The sequence below is a fragment of the Elaeis guineensis genome, chromosome 2 (genome assembly GCF_000442705.2).
Source record: "Elaeis guineensis isolate ETL-2024a chromosome 2, EG11, whole genome shotgun sequence".
NCBI classification, from domain to species: Eukaryota; Viridiplantae; Streptophyta; class Magnoliopsida; order Arecales; family Arecaceae; genus Elaeis; species Elaeis guineensis.
The window spans coordinates 116,838,391-116,860,091 of NC_025994.2; the positions used below are offsets into that span (position 1 = coordinate 116,838,391).

The following is a 21,701-nucleotide window of genomic DNA, read 5'->3' on the forward strand; positions in this document are numbered from 1 at the left end:
ATTATTATGTGGATCAGATCTACTATATATAGATTTAGGGTGAAATGAATTATGATTTCGCTTAATACTTTCACCATAGGATGAAATAAATCGATTTAGGATGATTTCATCATAGATCTAATGTAGACTTGATCCATCTAATAATTTTTTTTTCTTAGAGAGGTGTCACGATGTTCTCATGTTGAGATGATCTATAGGACAGCGTGTTGCTAAGTCAACATTCATGCATGCTTGCAACGTGCGGATGTAAGAAATTTGTTGCAAATGAAATAAAGATAGCCTTATGATATTGCTATTTTTTTTTTTAACCATCTCTAAATTAAATGATTAGATTCATGTATTAATATTTAGTCGACACTGAATTTTTTTTTTTTTTTTGAAAAAGTGATAACACACAGCAGAGACTTGAAAACAAGATAATTTAGGATGGTTGTGTCATCAGTATGTGAAGTTATGCAGCATTTGGATGAAGTGCCTGCACCATTTCATCGTGCTGGGTTCTATTTGAACCTCCAACGCGAAGGTAGCTTTAGCCAAGACCAAATTAAATATTCAGAATCAGATCAAATATACTTTTGAACCCTGTCAAATTAGATTTTGGTCTCGTCATCTTTAAATTCAGCAACTTTACATTTGACAATAGTATTCCATTACCACTTGGGCCAAATTCCGTTATCAGTTTTACTGTGGAACGTGGCTCCCGTCCTCATTTTTGTGGGAATAAAAATGAACTCTTTTATTTTGCATAATATATTCAAGAAATGTAACTCTCAGTGCTCCTTTAAAAGTTGGGTTCAGTAAACATATGCAACCCAAATCAAAATAGTATTAATTCTTGCCCAGACGACCATAAGATTCATGTAATCGATAATAGAGGGAAAGAAAGATGGAATTGGCTGGCCATGATGAGAAAACAACGTCATTCTTTTTCCCCATCTACCAAACACTTGGTTTACTAATTCTCCAGCAAGATATATAACTTGCATCTGTTAGAACTTGATCAATAATAATCGGATGTCTAGATGTTTACCACCTAAATTCCTGTGGGTCGAATGATGCGTTCCGCGTGCGTAGCCCACGGATATTGCTGCCTATGTGCTGCTTCATTACAGTGGGCTATAAGCTGGCGGCCGAGACGCCTAAGTCAAGCATAAACCATGATCTCTATGACGCGTCCATTTTTGCAATATAATACACCAACTGTGCGGAGAAGGGGGGAGAGAGACCAGAGGTTCGGATTGTATCCTTTGCATGAAAGAATGATTTTTGTTCTTCAGCGATATCGATCATTGAATCGCACGATATCCACTTCAAGATCCGTAGAGGAAAGAAAGAGATTGAATTATTTTGAAATCTATGTAAGATGTAATCTAATGATTGGTATTGCAAGATCAAGATCAATCATATTATTTTGCCGAAAAGGTATAACCCGAATCGAGAGACAAGAGGAAATATAAAATTAACAAATAAAGAAATGGAAGTTATCTCTACGAGAATCTCATCTTCATCTGATTGTGCACTCAATGCTTCTACTACCATACCAAAGTAATTCCCTCGAGAAATGCTTCCAAAATCAATTACTTAGAGAGGAAAAGATAAAACTTCCTCGTGGATCACGCACATGAGATCGTTGGATCTCTCACGGTATCTATCCACGTCATGATCTAAAGAGTGAATTGAGTGGTACTATTGGGTCTTTCCTTTTTCTCCAACCCCGGTATTATTATTTTTAATACTATTCCATTATTTTGTCATCAATTCTACGAGATGTTAAGCCACAAATACGAACTCACGTCTAATAATAATTGGTGTCCTGATAGCTTATGTGGCGTTGTGTCCCTCCGTCGACGTACTGCATGTTGGACTTGGACAACCTCAAGATCCCACATACTGCTGACGTATGGCGTTCGCCTTAATCCAATTCCAGCCAAAGTTCCAAACTACTCAAGCAGCCAACGGATAATAATTAATTAAGTTGTCGACGATGGTAACATACACGAACACTTCCCTTCAAGGGTACAACACCTAGAGTTCAATCCATCTCTCACGTGTACCAGACGAATACTTTGGCAGTACAAGTATATTATTTCCTTCCCTTGCTTCCCGTAATCAACTAAAACCTAAAAAACCAAGACTTAAGGAAATAATTAACCTAAAAATACTTGTCGAACGGAAGCATTGGCAGTACATGTTTGCTTCCTTTTCTTCATATCTGTGGTCATAAAAACTTCAATACTTAAAGACCAAATTGAAACAATTAATAAACCGAAAAATAAAGGGAGCAGCTTGGGACTCTAGGTTGTATTAATTCCAGAAGGAATTACCTTACAACGGTTCATCCATCACACACAAACAGACATTTAGGAGCCTACAACGGCAGGATCACATCTCTAATTAATTCCACTTCAAAACTCTTGTTGCATTTGCTCACGTACCAACACAATCTTGACTTGAACGTATATACATAGTATAAGGAAGGAAAAATATATAAATCAGAGCTCTTTCTAATATTGCAATTGTTATCTCTCGAGGAACCCGGTCATCCGGAGAATGGAGTTCCGGACATGGCGAAGATGCCGTCCCTTGAGCCCGGTGCACACCGAGAACGCCATCTTGTCATCCGTTCTCCGGGCCACGATGATGTGGGGTGGAATCTTCTCATGGTCTCTGTGGTTGTTGTTGCCCAAATCATCATGATCACCATCTCCATCCTCGCTATTGATGTCGTAGTGGTGGCAGGTGCAGCTCCGGGCCCATGAACGACCGGCTTTCGGGATGTCCACCGGAGCCGACTCCTTCCATGGAGCTCGTGGTTGGGTGGATGGTTGTTTCTTTGAGACCATGTCGTCGTCGTCGCCGCCGTTGAGATTGTCGTGGGACCACAAAACATCAGCCTCTTGGAACTCTTCCATCGTCTTTGGCTCAGAGGTTTGGGTGGGAGATGGGAAGGGGAGTTTATAGAGGTTTTGGTGGAGGATGGGAAGGGGAATTTATAGAGGTTTTGGAGGTGGGCGGAGGGGGGTGGGGGGTGAGGGAGAAATTAGGGAGCTTTTGGAGGTGGGGTTGGATTATGAGCACACTTAGAAGCTATCATGGCGTCATTCGGTGGGAGGGATAGACTTCTAGAGTCACGCCGCGTGGTGGGCTCCGCGGATAAGGCTGGACCCACCTCTTTCCTTATTAGATTCATTGTTTCTCTACATTATTTGTTAATGACCAAAGAATTGGTTGAAGGGATTCTTCCCAGTGATGCCCAGATTCTAACATTTATACGCTCCAAAAGATTGCTTTCGACGTGGAGTTCGCGTCTTTAGTATTTTTTTATGGGATAAATCAGACCGCTTTTAGAGCCGAAAATAGATCCTACACCAATATATCTATATTCTTTTTTTTTTAAAAAAAATATGGATACTAGTTTGATACAAAAATTTGTTTCCATATTTATTTTAGATGAATATGGATACACAGTAGATTATATATATATATATATATATATATATATATATATATATATATATATATATATATATATATATATATATATATAAAGTTAGATAACTAAATTTTATGAAATAGAATTAAATAAATTATCCAATATAAGATAAATCGTATTAATAGTATATTAATATGATTATTTATTTACTTTAAAAGCCCATGACTACTATATAAATAGGATTATTAATAAAATTATATATTTGGATATGAATCGGTTAACTGTTTATATATATCTATATCCAACTTTCTTTGACAAATATAAATGTGAATATGGATATTTATCAGATATATAAATTTATATTCATACCTAGATAAATTTGTATATAAAAAAAAATATATTGATGGATATTATACGGTCTACTTTTATCTTTAACCATTTTTGTATTCAAGCTTCTAGATTCATACTTTTTCTCCTCTTGTTGTTTATTGTAACGAAGAGGTTTAAAAAATTTCGTAACTAATTGGGCTGTCACACTCCAGAACGTGTTTTGAAGTGGGTCATAACCCAGTAAATCCACTCTCGAAATGTTTCACATTTGGATTCCAAGGAGATTTGTCAAGTGCTTTATTCAATTAATTGTAATTAATGATGCTTGCATTAAAAAAAAAATAGAAAAAAAGTTAGAAAAAAAAAGAGAGGGAAAGAAGATGACTAACTTGAGCCCGCTTGGGTAGTGCTGTGCTTGAAATATTTGTGCTTGACTTTTCTCAACAACAGGATTGACCTTTTCCCAGGTTGAAGCATATCAAACAGTCCATGGGCCATGTTTGGCTCAGTGTTCTGTAAACATAATTTGGCATCGAAGGGCTAATTGTGGTTGGGGCAAGACTAAGTAGCTAAAATAGAACCAGTTCACTGGACCAGCTATTAAACATTGTCTTCTTTCTAGAAACATTGGCATGGTTTATGAGCTGGCATTATGCATATGAACCTTGAATCGCGAAGCATTGGATTGTTATGGTGGGAGGATCGTGGTCTAAGGAGGACAAGCTACAATCTTAGAAGAGCCATTGGTTTCTTTCCTATAGCCAAGAGCTAGAAGATAAGCTTTTCATAACGAATGCTTGGGCAAAAGAGGAAAAGTGTAATCTTAAACACTATCAATTGTATTTGGAGTTTCCAACAATCCTCCAAATGGGAGATCTTCACTAACTTCCTAGCCACATATGTTTGTTTGGGAAGGAACCAACATATATCTCATCCCAATTGTTTAGAAATAATCTCTAGATTCCAGCTTCACACTCTTTTGTTCTTACCTGATCACCTTATTTTGTTGCCACCTTGCTTCGAACTTTCATTACAAATCCATGCATGATACCTTAGGGACAATATATCTTTTCAGATTCAAACAAGGTATAGGGTTTTGTCTGTGTGCATGATACGCATTTTTTAACAACTGGAAACATCCATGATCCCCTTAGAAAGATATAGATGCCTACGTCATCGCAATATAATTTTGTCTAGGGCTAATAAGCTGCACAGTACCAACAAGGCAGGCATCCACAACTTGTTACAATGCATTGAAGCTTGTATGTAGCTATACCTCTTACTTTATCCAGATATTATCAGACCTAACTTAGACCTTTTATTTCTTAGCTCTTCATACAAATCAATGTCAACTAAGGCCCACTAGATGCCTTAAAGTGTTAGCTGACCTGATCGTGCTAGTTACCAACAAATTGTTTTATTTTTCATTTAGCATATAACGATTACTTAAATTGATTTTTCTCTGAGCACTCTTCTTCTCAAATCACTACTCTGACTTTATGTCATGCTCGTTCATCTTTTGTCATCACAGAAGTGGTGGTAAAGATTTATTCCCGGGAAGCACGCGCGGCAGCTTTGAAGTAGCTCCTAGAAAAATATAGTTTGTGACTCAAATTACCAAGATAGGGTGTTTTTTTTTTTTTTGGGTACATCCAGCTACGAGCAGCTCATAACCGAAAGAAAACAAGCAAAAGTAGCTAACACGAAAACAAAGACGGAATCAAAGGGAGCATCGGCTCTAATAACCAACACCCTACGCATCTGCCATTAAAGTTGGAACGGAACGAAGAGAAGGTATTTTAAAAGATTTAGAAACCCTGGTCACTCTGCAACATTTCAGAATCTCCAAATAGATCATAAAGCAATATCTAATGAGACATATCCCGACGGAATGAGTTACGGCATGATTCAGATTTGAATCATAGTGGATACCAAACTGTAATTAAATATCAAAGCACGAATGATTGTCGAATAAAATATATTCTGACCAAATACAACGTCTGAAAACAGCATCTGATCCGTTAATCATCGATGGTATTGGAATGACGTACTCATCTGTTGGATTCGTCCATATAGTGAGGAAAAGACTGTCTATTCATCCAAACTCAACCTAGGAGGGGTAGATGCGCCGGATCGCCTCTCTTCAACTCTCTTTTTTTTTTTTTTTTTGCAAAAAAAAAAAAAAAGCGATATCTAAGGTAACATGTGGAATTATTTTAAGGAAACTGGATATCTGAAGACATTTGGCAGGTGCAGCAGTGTTTTTAAGATTAAAATCAGCAACCTAATGATTCGATTTTAATTTAAAATGTGTTTGTGTATGTGTGTGGCTCGTCCAACTCGGCGCACTTCACGGCCCCTTCTCCGGTTAAGATCCCTTTAGCTTTCTGAAACCGCTTAAAAGAATATCGGACACTCGTAGCAGTCTTCATTCTTTACCCCTCTCTCGTTATGTGCCGACTGCCAACCGTTCTCGTGTTCCAAACTCTATTAATTGCTCCCAAAGTCCCCTAAATTCCATCCCTCAAGCAACATATAACGAATGGCTGTTAAACAAAACAAGCAACTACGGAGGGAGAAGGTGTTTGCATGCACGCTTCCTCCATGGCATAGCTTTAGAGTAACATACAACCACACACTTGGACTTCTAGCGCAGCAAGAAGCCTTCGATTCCCCAGGAAACTTTCTTGGCTCCTTTGAAGGAAAGTGACCTTGCTTACAATGATTGAATGTGAGAAAGAAAGGGACTCAACTCAAATTTGAGCATTCGACATGCGAGCCGATCATTTGTCGAAGGGAAGCCTTGATTGATGAATATCTCTTTCATTCGATTCGAGAGCATTCGATGGACTTCTTCTTAAATGCTTCAGAATATGTTGATGGAATTCTTCCATCCCTTGTGATGAATTCTTCTTAAATGCTTAGATGCTTTAGCTGTTTTTTTCTATACTTAATAGATAAATGAGAAGTGAATTAGTTTATGATCAAAATTTTTCCAATTGTTTCATTCTTTTTTCGTAGAAAATGACTTATTTGGCATCAAGCGTGAATGCGGCAAACTTAAGAGATCATTAGGTGCATGGTTGTGCTGCAAATCAATAGATCTCCAAATCATTTGACTGAACATTACGAGACTTCATACAGACGTATAACTTGTCAACATAGTGGTCTGAAATTTTATAAGAACGTCCACTACAATGAAAACCGTAAAAGACGATGCTATTAAAGTTATTTTACGACGCTAATAAGCGTCGTTAATAAAGTTTACGACGCTTTAAAAAACGTCGCGAAAGCGTCGCCTATGTAAGAGTGGAGACGAAAAGCGCCGACGCTTTTTAAAAGCGTCGTTATTTTTTAACGATGCTTTAAAGCATCGTAAAATTAAATTATAACGGCGCTTTTTAGCGTCGTTAATGACAATGCGTCCTCCACTCTACCAAGACGCTTTTTGAAGCGTCGGCTGTTAAGTCTTTAGCGACGCTTATAAGCGTCGTTAATCTTTTTTTAACGACACTTATATGCATCATTAAATTGCTTGTAACGACGCTTTAACGCGTCGTAAAATTCAATTATAACGGCGCTTTTTAGCATCGATAATGTTTGTCTTTAACGACGCTTATAAGCGTCGTTAAAATTATTTTAACGACGCTTATAAGCGTCGTTAAAGGTTTTAAAAGAAAAAAAAATACAGATTTTATATACAAAAAAAAAAAAGAATACATACATTCTTGTACAAAATTATATCAATTATTCAAACATAAACCTGTACAATCACCACCATTCATACCTGTACAATCACCACCATTCACACCAAAAGCAAACTTAAATAGCAAATTTAACCAAACCAAAAGATATTATTTTATATAAATAAAAATAAAGTACTAATCATCCATTACAATCAAGAGTAATATAAATAAATATAAGAATACAATAAAAATAAAATAATGTCAATCCGCAGGTGGATGGTCGTCGTTGTCTCCACATGACGTGCCGCTGTCTCGACGGGTGCCTGATGTGCCAAGAGCCTACAAGAAACATATCAAAAGCATGATTTGCATATCTATAAATAAAAGTATATAAATCATTAAATTAATATATAAATATATATTTAATAATATGTGTTTATCTGAGATGGGCCATACATCTCTAATAAAGATGTAAGCCGATCAATCTGTCCCCTCATGGCCTGCATCTCGGCAAGGCTCTGTCGCATCTCCTCCATCTCAGCGGCACGACTCTGTCTAATCTCTTGTATCTCTGCCTCGAGTCTGCGAACGCGTGAATCCTGAGCATCTGCTGCAGCATGCTGCGTATATCTATTAACCTCAGATAACTGAGTGGGGGTGACTCCTACTCCATAACCCCTCACTCGACCGTAGCGCTCTGGTCCCATCAACTCTGTGAACACTTCAACCTCGATACGGCTCTGCTGCGTAGATGCTGCAGACTCGTCGTCACGCTCCGCAATGAGAGATGTAGCCCTCTTCTGTATTTATTTTGAAAACAAGAGTTATACATTAATAGCTAACAAAATTAAATTAAAATCATTACAAAAAATAGAATATTAATAATACCGTACATATAAATCTCTTGACTCATCTCGAACAAAAGTACCATCCTGATGAGTATGAGTCATCCGGTAAAACTCCACTTTACCGAGTTCCCTCCCATGCTTATCCTCCTACACAAATAATTTTAATTTTAAGCAAACAGTTATAATAATTTAAAAAAATATATGAGTATCATGATACAGACATAGTCCACGATACATAATGATATTAGTTATATAAATATTTCAACATAAAAATTAAAAGTTAATTATGAAAGTTTAAGGAACATACAAACTTCTGTCGGAGTCGTGCATAACTCTTCGACCCCGATGTATGAGGAACAGACTGAGCTGCTCGTGCAGCTCTACCAATAGCAGAATAAGTCTGTAAAATAAAGTAAAGAACTTGTTATATGTATAATATATAATAAAAATCAATATTTTTATAAAATTTTTAGAAAAAAAAGATAATGAGCAGATAATATACCTGTGCCCTCTCGGAGAACCAATAATGAATCAACTCCATCCACTGATGAGGGGGTACATCAGGAGGACAATTCCTAGCAACCTCCTCCTCTGTCATACCCTGTCTCATATAGTCCCTCTTCAATTGTGCTCTATATTCTTTCCATTTGCGGTTGAGAGACTTCATTACAAAATCATGAGTGGATGGAGGGAGAACAAACTTGCTCTATAAAAAAAAATTAAATGAAATAAATTATATAAGTGATTAACAATTAATATACAGTATGAACATCAATTCATTACCTCTATAACTCGGAGGAGCTCAACTTTATTCGTTGGAAGCATGTCATTCCATTTTGCATAGCCCAACGGACATAGCTGAGGCCTCCGAGCAACAGTCCCCAAAAATGAAGTCAATAAGCAGGCAGCTTTCTTAATTGGCTGACCTAGCTGATTGCACTCTACAATAATTCTCTCGCCCTCACGCATCTGCCACACATCTCGTACTACTGTGGGTCCGCGTCTGGGGCATACTCTCCCGGATCCGTCTGCAAAAAATACATAAAAGTAAGTATATCATAAATATATATAAAATAAAATAAAAATAAAATTACATAAAAGATAACATATACCCTGCACGTGTATCTCATCATCTAGCTGATGAACAGGAGGATCGTGCTGTGCTGATGATGAAGGACAGGGCTCAGAATGCTGTGCAGCTGAACTGACCTCAGGTTGCTGTGCTGAAGAAGACGTACCGGCCTCTGTGTGTGAAAACTGAAACTACACACCAGCATATCATCCCCTGCGACGCATGATGTCACCTAGCATTTATATAAATAAAAGGTAGAATCAGTTAATATATGGAGTAAAATAACACAATAATTAATGCAAAATATATACATCATAAATAATTATTACCAGTAACAATCAAGCAGTAGTGTTTCCTTCAAAATCTGTCCTAACCAACATCGTCATAGCATTTAAATCATCAGCTGGCACAAAATTGTAGGGCATACATTGTGTATAAGTGTCATCGTCATCATCCTCCACTTGGTTTTCCATATCATATAAGTCTCTAGATTTTATTTTGATGACAGTAAACCAATCTTTATCTTTTGCGTCTTGTACATAAAATACTTGACGAGCTTGAGATGAAAAAATGAATGGGTCATCTTTCAATAACACACCAGTGTGTATCAACATTGAAAAATTTACAAGTGTAAATCCATTTGCATCTTGTTTCAAACCCCTTGGTGAGTTTATGTCTATCCAATCACATCTAAACAATACTACTTTAAATTTTTCATAATAATCCAACTCATAGATATCTTTAAGTACACCATAATAGGATTTTCCATCCGCTTCTACCATAACACCGCTATTCTGTATTTTTCTAAATTTCTTCCGTTCTCTAGTATGAAATTTAAAGCCATTAATTATGAAACCGTTATATCTATTCACAATCTTGTTAGGTCCTTGAGCAAGAGCTATTAGTTCATCTGAATTATTTGTCTCCATCATCTTTGATACCTAAAAAAAAATGATATGACGAATGTGCTGTTGAGTTATCTGATATTAAATATGTATCAAAAATTAATGTATCTCATAATTAAATATAAATCACACCTGATTCGAAAGCCACATAGGAAATAACTCGACCAACCATCGCTGTTCAATCCTTGCATTAGGACGAATGTTATGATTGGCTCGTCTCTGATAAATTAAAAATTTACTGCATAAAATATAAATATATCATTTAGAACATTATATGTAATATAAAATTTAAATCTTGATGTCATGCCTTAAATATACTAACCTGCGATGGTTAGATATTATGTCACTATGAAGTAACACATAACGATGTGCTTGTGCTAAGGATTTTTGATCAAGTACAATACTTTCAGCTCTTTTCAAAAATTTTTCAGCAGTTAAGAACTTATACAGTTCTGCATTCTCCACAAAGTCATTATGCCGTTGAGGTCGACTCAAAATAGTCTCTACATCTTGAAGATATCTTGAACAAAATGTCAAACATTCATCTGCAATATATGCTTCAGCAATCGAGCCTTCGGGATAGGCTCTATTTCGCACATAATCTTTAAGACGCACAAGATACCTTCAAGAATTAAATATTTATTAAAATATCAGTATACTGTTGTTTCTAATAAAATTATCAAAAGATTTAAGGTTTGCAATAATACCTCTCAATAGGATACATCCATCTATAATGTACCGGTCCACCAACTTTAACTTCTGAAGCTAGGTGAATGAGCAGATGTACCATAATAGTGAAAAATCCAGGAGAAAAAATTTTTTCCATCTGACAAAGTGTAATTGCAATATCGGATTCTAACTGATCAAGTTCCCGAGGATCAATAACTTTTGAACATAATGCCTTAAAGAATGACGATAATCGAAGTACAATTGCAATAACTTGTTTCGGCAATGACGATCTTAAAGCTATTGAAAAAATATCTTGCATCAATATGTGACCATCATGACTTTTAAGATTTGAAAGTTTTCGATCCTTTAGATGCACACATCGTGAAATATTTGATGCATATCCATCAAGTACTTTGATACTTTTCAAAACTCCCAAAAAATTATCCTTTTCTCGAGCAGACATTGTGTAACATGCAGGAGGTATATACATTCTATCATTAGCAAGCATTTTAGGATGAAGTTCCTATCGGATACCCATTTCTTTTAAATCAAGACGCGCCTTCATGTTATCTTTGCTCTTTCCATCAAGGTTTAAAAATATTCCAAGTAAATTATCACAAACATTCTTCTCTATTTGCATGACATCAAGATTGTGCCGAATAAGATTATGTTTCCAATAAGGTAAGTCAAAAAAGATACTTCATTTTTTTCATAAATGTTTACTGGACTGTTGTGTAGATGCTATCTGTGTGTCTTCCTCATTTTCATCCTCGAAATAATTGTCTGGATCTTGAAACACCTCTGCATCTATAGTACTGATACTGACTTCCTCTGGTAATCTTTCGTGCACTGAGCTTTCAACATCATCCCTTCCTCTTTTTTTAGAGGACTTTGAGTGCTTACCATAGCTGTAATTGATGCCATCCATTTGTCTATGAACATCAGTTCCAAAAGGTGGAATAGGGGCACATCCCAATTCCATAGTACCATCAAACAAATCTTTCTGAAATCGAAACGGATGATTTGCTTCCAACCATCGACGATGTCCCATGTAACAAAATTTACCTCCATATTTTAACCAAATTGAATGTGTTGAATCTCCACAACAAGGACATGCGACCAGTCCCTTTGTACTCTAGTCAGATAAATTGGCATATGCTGGAAAATCATTAATAGTCCATAACAAAGCTGCCCGTAGTTTAAATGTTTGGCCGTTGGAAGCATCAAATGCATCAACATCCTTCCACAACTGTTTCAATTCCTCTATTAAAGGTTGTAGGAAAATATCAATATCATTGCCTGGACCCTTATCTCCTGGAATAACCATTGACAAGATAAGTGATGATTGTTTCATGCACATCCACGGTGGCAAATTGTAAGGTATCAAAATGACTGGTCAAGTGCTGTAGGTAGAACTCAGGGTCCGAAATAGATTGAAGCCATCAGAAGCTAAGCCAAACCTAACACTGCAAATATCAGAGGCAAAATCAGGATGCCTATCATCAAATGCTTTCCATTGAAGACTATCTGCTGGATGTCTCAACATTCCATCCTTTGTACGTCCTTCATCATGCCATCTCATTGATGAAGCTGTTTTTGATGATGCATAAATCCATTTCAATCTAGGTATAAGAGGAAAGTAACGCAATACCTTGGCCGGTTTCTCTTTACTCCGCGTTGCATCCAATTCATTCAGTACATCGTCTCGATCTTCTTTTTGTGTTATCCATCTTGAAGATCCACATACATTGCATGACTCTTGATTAGCATTTTCATTCCGATATAACATACAATCTTTCGGACAACTATGAATCTTTTCGTATCCAAGATCCAATTCTTTTACTACTTTCTTGGCTTCATAATACGATGGTGGTAAACGAGTACTTTCTAAAAATGCATCCTTTAATAACTTGAGCAGCATGGTAAAACTCTTTCCAGACCATCCATTCAAATATTTTAAATGAAATAAATGTACAAGAAAAAAAATCTTAAAAAATTTCGTACAATCCGGATATAATTCTTCATCTGCATCTTTCATTAAAGTGTGATAACGAGCTATCTCATCATTAGATGTATGTATAGGCTCCTCAACATGCATACGTTCCGTATGCGTACATCCATCAAACATCCCAACTGTTTCTTGTATACTACTGAATTCTCCTAAATTTTGAACACCAAGTCCAAAAGCATCTGTGATCAAACCCCTTATATCATCATCTCTTGCAGAATTGTCTTGTAGGCTAGTGGATCCAAAATGAGTCAGGGATTGGTTACATGATGATGGCAACATAGATTCTCCATGAAAAATCCAGTCGGTATAACCTCTTAAAAAACTATTCCATACCAAATGTTCTTCAACAATTTGTGGATCTAAAGAAGAACTATTTACACATTTCCGACATGGACATAAAATCTTTCCATTCAAACTACTTTTCTCCATACCAAATTTAATGAAGTCATGAACTCCATCTAAATATTCTTTACTATTCTTTGATTTATTTATCCAACTTTTATCCATTGTAGGATAAAAATGATTGAACTTGTAATTTATCTAAAAATAAGAAAAATTATACAATCTATATTAATGCAATGAGTAAAAAATATCAGTCATTTCATAAAATCTAAAAAAATAACAGCTAGATAAAGTTTACATAGTAAATGCTTGCTATCATCAACTAATAGGTAAAGAAAATCCTATCCCATTCAGAAAATGTATTAATTTTATAGGTCAATTACAGAAATCAAATGATATGCAACAAGAGCCGAAAAAAATTTCGACAGCATTTCTCCTTAGTTCTTCTGTATAGGAAGAACAAAAGAAAAATACCATCCGAAATTTTTTTCGAACCCTCAGCATACCATTTGATTATGGTAATGACCTATAGAATTACTCACATTTTCCAAACTGTTCATACTGGACAATCAATTGATCAATGTACATAATTCTTTTATCCGTACAAAAATAAATAAATGTACGGATACAATAGAATATGTACATTAATCAAAAGATGGGTCTATGATTCTATGCAATGTAATTTTTTTTAAAATTAATTCATAATTAACATTGCCTGGCATGAAATTCACAACCATCACAAAAACACCCATAAAAATCTACTTAGCATGGATTTTAAAATTAAAATCCATGCTAAGTAGTTTTTTTTTTTTTGGATAGGCTGTCCCTCGTGGTTGGGAACTCCTTGCTTTCAATTGCTATGAAAGTTTTCAATGCATGCCTGTAGGAATAAATTGGTGGACCTATGTTCCTCTTTGGATGATATGGTATTATCTATTTGGACATGATATACAGGAGAGGATTAGACAGCCAACACCTACATGTGATTCCAAATGCTCCATTCTTTTGGTTAAGATTCTTAAATTTTCAACTGGTGATGACATAAATGAGTTGCGATGCTTTGATTGATCAAAGATTAATATTAAATAAAAAATTATAAATGAGTTAAGGTACTTCTTTAAAATAAATAAATAAATATTTCATAAAATAGATTTTATTGAAAAATAATTCAGAAAACAATCCAAAACCCTTTCACAATGTACAAAAAATATTTTTCGATCCTAAAAAAATATCCATGAGAAAGATTAAATGAAAGAATAGTTGGATAGTAGATTTTGATACTCTTGATTTGTTTAAAATAGATACGAACAAGAATTTTTGTAGTCAATCATATCTGTATTCATATTTGTATCCGTCAAAAAAAATGAATGTAAAATTGGATATACTAGTATCTAATCCAATTTCAGCCTTATGTTTGTGGGAAACATGATATGCATGACAAATACTATTAAAAACCACAAATATAATACTTATCAGATTGCAATTGTCTGGGTATTTTAGTCAAGTCAATCATATTTTTTGGTAGGAAAATTAATTATAATAGGTTATTTGAAATCATCAGCACACAGTATTGGACTTAGAATCATATGATTGTCTTTTCAATATTGATTGTTTTATTAATGGAAAGAGATCTAATTTTTAATTATTTGGATGGACAAAAAGAAAGTAATTGATGGACCTGTTAATATTGGATGATCAGATATACTCTGTATAAATGATAACACAAAGATCCTTTTAATTAATATAAGACATACTTCAACATATATACAAATGGCAATGAGAGAGAAGAAACTTTGCTTTATATATTGGATGGTTTTTTTTTTTTTTATTTTCATTAAAAGGGGTTGAAGGAAAAGGGCCATGAAGTGGCATGTTAGCATGTCCCATGGAGTTGGTGAGATTGGGGCAGGCCTTCTTCATGGTTCAAGATAAGGGAATGTTTGATGAGAACACCAATTCCAAGTTTCAGTGCAGGGCATTGAATATAAATGAGGATTTGGGGCAGATCAAGTATGTGTTCTCGGATAAAACCGGCACTTTGACACAGAACAAGATGGAGTTCCGGTGTGCCAGTGTCTATGGGATGGATTACAGTGGAGGCCAGGATGCTGAGGAGATTGGGCTTTCCATCTCAGGTAGGTGGCGACATTAATCTCATTTAGTTATGGACTTGTGTTTTCTATGATCTATTTTTCTAAACCACAAGCATTAACTGAAAGGATGGGGTCTTCCTACATGCCATTCATAGCTCAAACACCTATGCATTTTATTGTCCTGATGTGATGTGTGCTTTGAGTTTGTTTCTTCTGATACACCTGCAGCATGTCATAGATGATTGGTAACTTCATCTAGACGCATGTTTAAGATTTGGCTGCTACTCGGATTGCCACCTAACCAAACATCTCTAATTAGAATCACCGGCACTCTTTGGCACATGAGCCTTCTCATGCTGTCTTGGTCCCACATGTCATCAAGAGGATGTAGATTAAGGTGTTGTTAGAAGCAGACATATTAGGCATTTAACATTTTTAACTAATTAGGATGAGAAATATTGGGCGACTATATTCAAGAATTGCTTCTTCTAATTTGCATTGGCATTTAACATGTAGACCAATAATGCACCAAAATCTACATCTAACCAAATTAAGAAAGTCTTACTGTTCAGCATATGCATATGATTTTAGTAGGTGAATCTCATCATGAATCGGTTGAGATGTAAAATGTTCCATAAAGAACATACAGATTGACCTAAATATTCAATGAAAAGATCAACATTGAGAGCTCAAGAAAACACGATCTATCAGTTAGATTTTTTTTTTTTCTTTTCTTTTCTTTTTTTTTTTTTTTTTTTTTGAGTATGTGAATTACAAAGGCCAACACTGGATGCCATCAGTTAACAGCAGCTTCATATAGCAATGCACCATTGTACTTTGACTACAATGCATTGCAGCTGTTCGGTTGCTTGTCTTTTGCTTTGTCAGCTAGTACAAGTTGGACTGCATATATTGTAAGCCATAACCCTATATATGTCTTTTATCTAATTATGTAGATCTTTTCCTTTAACGGTGCAAAGCTTGATTTGAGACATGTTTTTCCTAATCAAGGGGATTTGTAGGCAGGAGATGCTTCAATAAATAGTAAAGTGCTAAATGAATCACTACTTCTCATAGTAGCAGCCAATTCTAACCTTACGCATGAGAAACTCAAATGGTTAATGCTTTCTTAGACATGCTTTCTTATAATGTCATGACCGAGAGAAAAAGTTGGCCGTATTTTTTTCATGCTGTGCCTGCCATTACCTAAATCAAGATTAAGGTGCGAACTATCAATGCACAATCAAAATAAAAATTTTTCTTTTATAACCAAATAAACTATCAAAATCATGATGCGCTAACAGTCAAGCCACACAATCAATGATCAGTCTAAAAATAATTTAATAGCCCACGGGAGAGAGACCAAATCATCTTCAATAGAAATTAGGGAGGAAAACTGAACAGAATCAAAGATTGATCAAAGTTTTCTCACCTTTCTTTCTCCGACAAATGGCGAACAACTCCATCAGAAAAGAAGAATTTGGAAGCCCGTTCGATCGCCGGGAGGGGGGAGGGGAGGAGGGCCGGTGGGGAGGCTGCTTCCGGGAGGACGGACGGTGTACGGCTTGGACCGCGCGGGTGCAGCATCGACGGACGCGGCAGCAGAGGGGAGCGGCGTACGGTGGTGCGGCGTGGACGGCGGGTGCAGCGTGGACGGCGGGTGCGCTGCCGGTGGCGGAGATGGGGTCGGCGGAGGAATGGATGGAAAGAGGCGGCGGTAGATGGATTAGGGTACGGGAGATCGGGGGTATTAAACGAACCTAACGATGCTTTCTAGCGTCGTTACATAATGACGTAAAAAAGCATCGACATTTGCTTTATTTAACGACGCTTTTAGCAAAAGCATCGGCGTTGACAAAGCTCAAATTTTACGATGCTTTTAAGCGTCGTTAAAAGATGATGCTTTTTAAAAGCGTCGGTAGGTCAGCGCTCCATCCCTCCTAATTAGATTATTATATTAATTTACTGTTCTATCTTTTTAATAATTCCTGAGTGCTTCTAGTTGTTTTATGATTGATGCTAGACATACAATTCTCGCCTTTGGCTCACGTTTATGATGAAGTAGAATGCAGTTTAACTCTCCATCTTTTCACTTTCACTTGTCTTGATTTTTCCTCAGTGGTCAAATAAGTCAATTATTCTAAAACTATCCGATAAGCCACGAACCTAGCATGACATTCTTCCTAGGAACAATCTCCAATATCAATTACTCCGTCTTTTGGAATACAAATCCCTACATTTCACTTGAATGGCGTCTAGGTTTAACCTTTAACAACATCAAGCAATATGTAGCTGCCATGAGGGTTCATGGTTGTCCCAAATGATACTATAACATAAACCTTGATTACTTGCTTCTTTTTGCCTTTTTTTTTTCTTTTCCCTGAGAGAGAGATGGTTCGAGACCCATGCGAATTATAATTATCTACTGATGGTTAGGTATCACTAGTTCACTTAGTCATAGTGCACATAAAAAGAAAATTAAAAAAAATTGAACAATATTTAGAATTTGAATCTTGAACCTCCCTCAAGGAAAAACTCTTGGGAGAAAGGCACCAACTGATTGAGCTAATAGTTATTGACAAAGACTTTGAAGAAATTATAGGTTCATATTATTTTCTTTAATTTAGACTAATGGTTCAAAAGAGAATAGTATGTATGCAACAATATGCCAGCCAATCCCAAATAGTTAAAAAAAGCATAGATTGTTACAATTATGGGCACAATATATTCATCAACATAGTTTTGCCATGTACCAGCTTGAATTTTTCTCTAAGATGAAGCCCATGCATAGTTCTTACCCACCGAGTCAAAGCAACATTCTATGATGTTCCTAATGTTGCAAATTTCACATGCACATAATTCGCCTCCATACTCATCAATAATTGAACTGATGAATAATACCATAATGATTTTCCATTAATTGATCACTTGGGTTATATAAACGTTATTTGTTTTAAATGATCCAGAGTTTGACATAGCGATAATTTTTTATTTTTTCGACCATCAATTTTTCAAATTTTTTGAAATCTCATTAATGATAATGCACCAAGTATTCAACTGTTTTACATTTAATTAATAGCTGACAATCATGCATTCAATAATGATCACAAACACAACTCAGTTCGATCATAACCATCAAACTTTTGAGTTCTAACAAGGCTACCAAGTCGACTGGATTTTGCTACGTTCTTGTTCAACCTCCATTGAAGTCACCGGATAATGCCAAGTTTCATCCCATAATTAGTGCTATGTGGCTGCCCTTCATTTGCAACATTTGCAGTACTCGTGGGACCTCAAACTGTTGTTGGTTGGTATACACGTCTTTCCCTAATTTATTGCAGTGTTCCCCTCTCTCTCTGTCAGCGGAAAAGTAGAGAGAAATGATCACTGAACGGGACCAGGTTGAGAGACAGTGACCAGCGCGTGAGACGGACGGAAACCAGGTGCCACCTCTGAAACCAAACAGACGCGTCACTGCTACACGTCAAATCCTCCATCTGGCACTCTGACCTACTGGACCTAAACTTGATCTAAGTGGCACGATATCGACGTTTCCCTAGCCATGGCCCCCCACCTCCATGACAAGAAGATCGGCGGAGGAAGGCCTCCCACACATCACCAAACAGAGAACCTTGCATCCAACTTAAAACTAAAGGTCCTGACCCTATCACAACAAAAATAGCTCGATCAATACAACGCTCGTCACCTTGTCTCACTGGGACATTGCAAGCCAATTATGTACAAGAGTAACTTATAAAGAGTTCACATCCTCCAAGGTTCATTATTAAACCAGAGAGTTTTAGTTCCGGATCACTCATCTATATCTTGCACAAACGATAAATGATTATCTGCAATCGGGACGTACACTATATGTATATAATTATCAGAAAGAGTATAGTGGTGAGAACCTAAGCTTTGAATTAAAGAAAAAATGGAGATCTATTTTTTTCAAAAAATAATATTTTATCCATTAAGTAGGTTTATTTTATTACAGTTAAAGCAGTATGCACATAGAGAACAGAGCTCTGTTATCTTTGGTCTCGGTCATTGCGGTCTGGACCCTCGCGGGTGGCCGTTATCCCTCGAGGAAGCCGGTCATCCGGAGGACGGAGTTGCGGAAGCGGCTCAAATCCCGGCCCTTGAGCGTCCGCCCCTGCCCGAGCACAGCGAGGACGCCATCTTCCCCACCGTCTTGCTGCGGGACACCAGAACATGCGGGGGGATCAGCTCCGCCGCCCCATCATCCTCCCCCACACTCTCGCCCCCGCGCCCCCGCCCTGCCGTCGGTATCTCCACCGGCGCCGTGGAAGCTGCCCCCTGGCCCCGCCTTCTCGTCCTCTTAGGCGACACACGACCGTTGGACGCACCCATCGGACGGTTCTCATCGTCCGGCCACATCACGTCCGCCTCGTAAAGCTCTTCCATCAGACCACCAATTATTTGCGTGGTAAGCGTCTCTGTTGGCTTGGAGTGGGGATGCGCTGGAATTTATAGCCGTTCGGGGCCTTAGCTATCACAAAAAATCACACGCTCCCAAAGCGGGGGGTGGGGGGGGGGGGGGGGGTTTATTGGACAGAAGTACGGTACCACGTGTATCTCGAATCATTAAATAAAAAATTATTATATTATTTAAAAAAAATATTTAAAATAATAAAAATATCAGTTGGCTAATTATAATTAATAGTAAAATTTTTCGCATTCAAAATTTTCAACCAAATACAACCAAAATCAAATAATAATATATCTTATTCCAACAATAAATGATGTAACGGCTTCTCGTTGGATGATCCAAAATATACATAGTTCCTTATTGAAAGATGCTGTATGTGACATTAGCTCAGGATATCAACTGCCACGCATCCTACATGCATAGCCCTGATATGTAGGAAAGAGTAGTCGTCTGAATGACCTAAAAATAATTGGATGAACATGTACGTATATAGCTTGTTAGACGGTAACATAAGTCATCACACGCAAGTTTTCACGGGCAAAGTCACATGTAATTTTAAGATGGGTTAGAGCACACGGATTCATTAGTTGGCATGCCATTTGTTTCAAAAGTTGAAGCAGCCATATCTTAAGTTCATGGATGATTAATTAAACGGACGATAGGAGGGAATAACATGTGAAACATAAAAGCGTCGAACAATGGAAGGGAGGGGCTTTTTGGATAGGGGTTGGTGTTGAAGTCAGGAGGAGGAACCGTGGGGGTAATGCTCGTTTACGTCGATGACGTGGGTCCGCATGTAAGCGCTTTACATGACTAATTTTATAAAATATTTTAATTATAACATCAACCAAGGGGAGCAAACAAAAACAGCAAGTGGGATAAGAAAAAAAGGGTCGCGCCCTCACCGACCCAAATTGGGCTCTTTTTATTTAATTGTTGGGACCACCTATATTGGTATAGCTTATCCACTAATTTAATATGAGGATTCTTGCAAATAGATATTTAGTTCCACCTCAATGGTACATTAAATAAATTTTAGATATTTAAATAGAATAAAAAGTCAAAATAATATTTTTACTAAAAAAATCAAATAATATTTTTTGACTAATTTTTTAGATGAATTTATAAATTATAATAAATAATTTTTAAGCAAAGCTAATCTATAGTCTATACGGAGTAGACAATATTGTCACACGATCTCATTTAGATTGGGCATATGCTGACCATGATTTTTGTGATTAAATCAAAATAAATTTTGATCTTTAGTTCGATCAGAATGCTAGGATTAAATGGATGAAGTATATAATAATCCATGAGGATATATATTTAATTCTATATTCATTATGCATTAGAAAGATCTTAGATATTTAGATAAAAATAAAAAATTTTAAATAATACATTCTAGCTCGTATATTTAAATGAGGTCCTCGGTCGTGACATTTACCATTTAGTGTAAAGCTTAGAGTTTGTTTTCTGTTTTAGTCCCCCCAAAAGCTACATATAATTTGGCCATCTAATTCATAGATACCAAGTACTCAATCCTGTCTTCTTCAATCGATCAGGGGATAAGAATCAACTTAGCTAGCAAAAGTTATGATCAGCAACGAGTGTGCAAGAGAGAGAGTGGGGGTGTGAATGAAATTTTGATGAATGATTGCTATGCTTGTGAATGCTTTGGTTGGTCTGGACTTGTGACAAATCTGGTACGAAACCGAACCCTCCCTACCGCTTTGTGCGGATGGCAAATGCCGTTCTTGGACTTTTCCCGTGGTGTGATGAGATGAGACGGAACAGGACCCTTAAAATAATCCACATATGGATGAGAGTATTTGGAATCTCCGTCATCGGGTCTTGCCTCTGAC

At 36.7% G+C, this 21,701-nt stretch overlaps 1 protein-coding gene and 1 pseudogene across 1 annotated transcript; both read right to left on the reverse strand.

Moving 5' to 3' along the window:
• Nucleotides 1-2,261: 2,261 nt before the first annotated feature.
• Nucleotides 2,262-3,018, reverse strand: LOC105041084 (protein S40-3). The gene has a single exon (XM_010917882.4). It carries the CDS (start codon nt 2,910-2,912, stop codon nt 2,520-2,522), a length of 393 nt encoding a protein of 130 aa, XP_010916184.2. The 5' UTR covers nt 2,913-3,018; the 3' UTR covers nt 2,262-2,519.
• A 15,389-nt stretch (nt 3,019-18,407) lies between these two features.
• LOC105041090 (protein S40-1-like) lies at nt 18,408-19,914 on the reverse strand (annotated as a pseudogene).
• Nucleotides 19,915-21,701: the final 1,787 nt, after the last annotated feature.

Excerpts from the sequence above, each read along its gene's own strand:
- LOC105041084 (XM_010917882.4), bottom strand. The coding sequence starts at position 2,912 with ATGGAAGAGTTCCAAGAGGCTGATGTTTTGTGGTCCCACGACAATCTC.